Genomic DNA, 4,021 nt, shown 5'->3' with positions numbered 1-4,021 from the left:
AAATACCGAGATTTTTACAAGTGTGAACGCAAAAGTGTGAACGCAAATATCTCACTAAATCGCGCTCCAAATCGCACTTCCGACTGCGCTATTTGGAATTAGCGCGATTATTTGCACCGCGGCGTGTTATCCCGCTCGGCGATTAGCGAGATATTTCCGCCTGTGTGAACAACGACACAATTATTTCACTATTATCTCCGCTATTAGCGGGATGAGCATCGCGGTTTTTCTTGTGTGTGAACACGCCTATTATACGTCGACTGGTAGAAGCGTCGGCCCTTGTCTCGTAGCATCGAGACCTGCGCCTCGGGTTACGATCTGCAGTAGCTAGTATACATACAGTACCACGGTTAGCTGTGAACTTACTCTGGCCCTTTGAAGATGAATATGAAGTCGATGTCTGCATTCTGATCAGGCAGAGCGTCAAGCTCAAAGAAGTTAAGGCACGTCTCGTCCTGCCAGTGGCCCACGGCGGCTCGGATTGTCGCTAGCTCAAAAGGGCCTTCAAAAATAATTAAACCATGACCTGGAGACGCGCGCACGTAAAACTATGTGCCTATATATAACAATATTACGACTATAGAGAATAGTATATATATATAGTACATTATATATGTATATATATGTATGTATATATATATAGTAGCTTTATTAGCCATTAATTACTAACTGTCTTCGGCATTAAGCTGTATTCGTTTGTCTTAGTATTTTAGCGCAGCACCTTATCTATTAGAGTACGACCGTATATGTACCGTAGTTTGTCTGCATTATGTAGAAGTAGATGGGACGGCTGGGGTCCCATCGAGCGGAGACATCTGCCGTTAACTTGCGTTTAGTGCGCGCGTGAGCGCTGGTCGGGGGAACGTCCACGCCATAGTCTTTCCCTATGCGTCTGCATTGTTCAGCTCTAATCACTATGTCACTCTCAAACAGCCCGTCGGTCCACACGAACTTTTTCTGCGCGGAAAAGGTCAAACCAACGAAATTGATCAGGTATAAAATAAAGTGAAATAATAATAATATAATAATAATAATAATAATAATAATAATAATAATAATAATAATAATAATAATAATAATAATAATGATAATCATAATAATAATATATTCATCATATCACAAAATTACAAGAGAATTACATAGGGTTTTCCTCGTTTCTTAGCCTGTTTTTCTTGGATTTTGTCAAAGATTTGCTCGCATTCTGCGTATTCCTCGTCAGTTCTTCCCCTCTTCGGACCTCTTGGTGGCGGGCCATGAGGCTGCAACAAGACACAAGTTGACGAATCGTGTATGTACCGGCGTGGTTATATAGTTACAACACGTTTATTTCTTCATGATGAATATGATAATAACGTGATTTCATGGCCAGTTTCTTTTATCACACTTGGTAATTTTCGGCAATTGGGAATCTTAGTACAACTAACTACCGTAATCGTGACATTGCGACTGTTCTCATTCGATAATTGTGCGTTTTGTCTTTTGTTGTGCTCAATTAAGGCAGACGGATAGTTTGTTATGCTTGACTGACTTTCACATAAATATACCGACTGCGTCCCTATCGTGTACTTTCTTACCCGACGACTTTTGCTCGGCTTTTGTAGTCCTGGCGGAAGTTTTCTCGGGCCTGTACCAGGACGGCGATTCGCATTACTAGCACCTCGCATGTTGCCGGCATTGCCTCTGCCATTCATTCCAGGCATTGCTTGAATAAACACACACAGTAGCGCCATCGAAATGACAACTCTTAGACGTGATTCCATGTTGTCGTCGTGCGGCGATCGTACCAAAACTGTCGTTGTTGCAGACGATGTTTTCGTCTCTATATCTCCGCCGTAAATTACTCAACCGGAATCGTGGTCCGTGTTAGCGAGTTATTGTTTCGCGGTAATCTTGCCGTTAGCAACACCTTCGTTTCGTAGAATCCCAGGCGATCGAAGAAATACACTTAGAATCACGTACGTTTCACGATTGCTGCCCGTGCGTCGTTCGATCTGATGTCGCTGTGTCTGTATTGAGACACACGTTAAACAAGTCACACGCGTCCGCGGTGACACCCTGATCACGGTACAGGTAAACTATATTTATCCGAATATACGTCGACCTGCCCGCATCACGACGTAGCGTGGGCTCGCGGAACCTCACGATTCTGGCAGTTGAGTAAAGCAGGATGTGCAGGTACTCGCCTATGGCCTTGATATGCGCGAGGTAATTTGTGGCGCTCCAGCCAGTAGAGCCTTCACTGCAAGTTTTATAAAGATTGATTCAACTATAGTTGCGGTGGGTTTTCCCATGCCGGCAGCGAGTCGCCGCAACCGTCTTAGATTTGGTTGGTAACAGGATGTAACAGATGCACCAGGGACGACGGTTTTAGGGTTGTTATTTATTCCGAGTCCGACGTCTGCAACTAGTCTGGCGCCGCAAGCCACCCGCGATACAATATATGTAGCCAGCGATGCACAATTCGTGGTAGCATTCGCTCCCGATTACACTTGCGGATCTTGGTACGGTACGCCATGCAGTAGGTCGGTACGACACGGTACGGTACGATACAAGGATATGTCGATACGGTAGGTATGGTACGTCGGTGCGTAGGTAGCGTACAGCACGGTGTTGTACAGTACAGTACGGTACGGCACAGTACGGTGTGGTAGGCCGACGTCTGAGCGGCCGTAGCGCACAGTACGATATAAGACGTCGACGCGTCTGTATACGGTAGCTCGGTATGCCGGTACGGGCCGTGTATTTGTGTGAGAAAACATTTCTTTGCTGACGTAATTATGTAACTCAGCGTAACGTTCCATCAACAGGTGTGGTGAGCGGCTAGCAGACGATCAAAGGAAAGGCTAATAGGTGTCGCATTGAAAAGGCTCAGATGAGAACTTGATGAACACGACGTATCATTATTACGAAATACTGTCGTACGGAAAATACAAACGGTGGTGACTATCACCAAGTATAATAATGCATGCTACAGGAAAATGAACTGACAATATTCATATGCTATATATAAATTCGATTCGAGTGAGTTCTTCGTTTTGGTTTTCCCTTTCTTCGTCCTGGTTTAGTTTTTCATAAATACAGAAGAGTCTGTTGAATAGTGCCACGGGCCAAATTCTGACACGTGACTTGTAATATAATGGCGCATGTGTTATATATAGCGATGAAAGAAAAATGGGTTCTTTAATGCTGTCAAAATGTATTAGGATTCACGTGGCGTGCACTCTCGCGCAATGCGTGTAATTTGTCGAATTTTTTTCGCAAACGCTAAAAACGATAATGGCTAGGTTTAAGCATCGTACATTCGTACACCGGATTTGATCGCAAAAACGGTCCTAGACAATTAAATTTCGACATTAAATGAAGGTCGACGCAGTCGATGAATACTAAATAGGCACATTACTTATATATATATATATACGGACGGATGGACGACAGCCATCACGTTTTCTTTTCGTTGAATGGCTTTTATAGTAAGGCATTCGACTTCCAGCGCTTGGAAAATCAAACAATGAACACTGAAACTCATTGTCAGCGTGAATTAATATCTGTTCGTATCACATCAGCTAGCATACGTGAATCGCATCTAGAACAGCACCTAATGATTGAATACTACCTGATTTCAATCGTACTGAATGTGGTGCATGCAATTCGATTGTTAATTCTGGTAGAGGAAATTAAGATCACTCATCACTGCATGCTACGGGGCGCCATGCAGGACAGGGCTCAATTTTGTCTAACAAAACTCAATTCTGTCTCACAAAACTCAATTTTGTGAACACAAAACTCAATTCTGTCAATCCTGTACCACAAAACTCAATTTTGTAAACACAAAACTCAATTCTGTCAATCCAAAACTCAATTCTGTCAATCCTGTACCACAAAACTCAATTTTGTAAACACAAAACTCAATTCTGTCAATCCTGTCCCACAAAACTCAATTTTGTAAACACAAAACTCAATTCTGTCAATCCTGTCCCACAAAGGTCAATTTTGTCATCTCATTTGCATATTTTTCGATTTT

At 42.9% G+C, this 4,021-nt stretch overlaps 1 protein-coding gene across 1 annotated transcript in view; it reads right to left on the bottom strand.

Annotated features, from left to right (window-relative positions):
* Positions 1 to 1,700, bottom strand: part of LOC106807334 — a 17,933-nt gene extending 16,233 nt beyond the window's left edge. The window contains exons 1-4 of the mRNA XM_014809644.1: positions 1,575 to 1,700; positions 1,140 to 1,259; positions 753 to 957; positions 367 to 487 (exon numbers count right to left, since the gene is read on the bottom strand). Of these exons, the coding sequence (XP_014665130.1) occupies positions 367 to 487; positions 753 to 957; positions 1,140 to 1,259; positions 1,575 to 1,700 (572 nt within the window). The remainder of the gene's footprint in view (positions 1 to 366; positions 488 to 752; positions 958 to 1,139; positions 1,260 to 1,574) is intronic.
* Positions 1,701 to 4,021: the final 2,321 nt, after the last annotated feature.

The sequence above is a fragment of the Priapulus caudatus genome, unplaced genomic scaffold, assembly GCF_000485595.1.
Source record: "Priapulus caudatus unplaced genomic scaffold, Priapulus_caudatus-5.0.1 Scaffold11, whole genome shotgun sequence".
NCBI lineage: Eukaryota > Metazoa > Priapulida > Priapulimorpha > Priapulimorphida > Priapulidae > Priapulus > Priapulus caudatus.
Note: the sequence above shows the minus strand (reverse complement) of the source record. Positions and strands in the feature narration are given on the sequence as shown.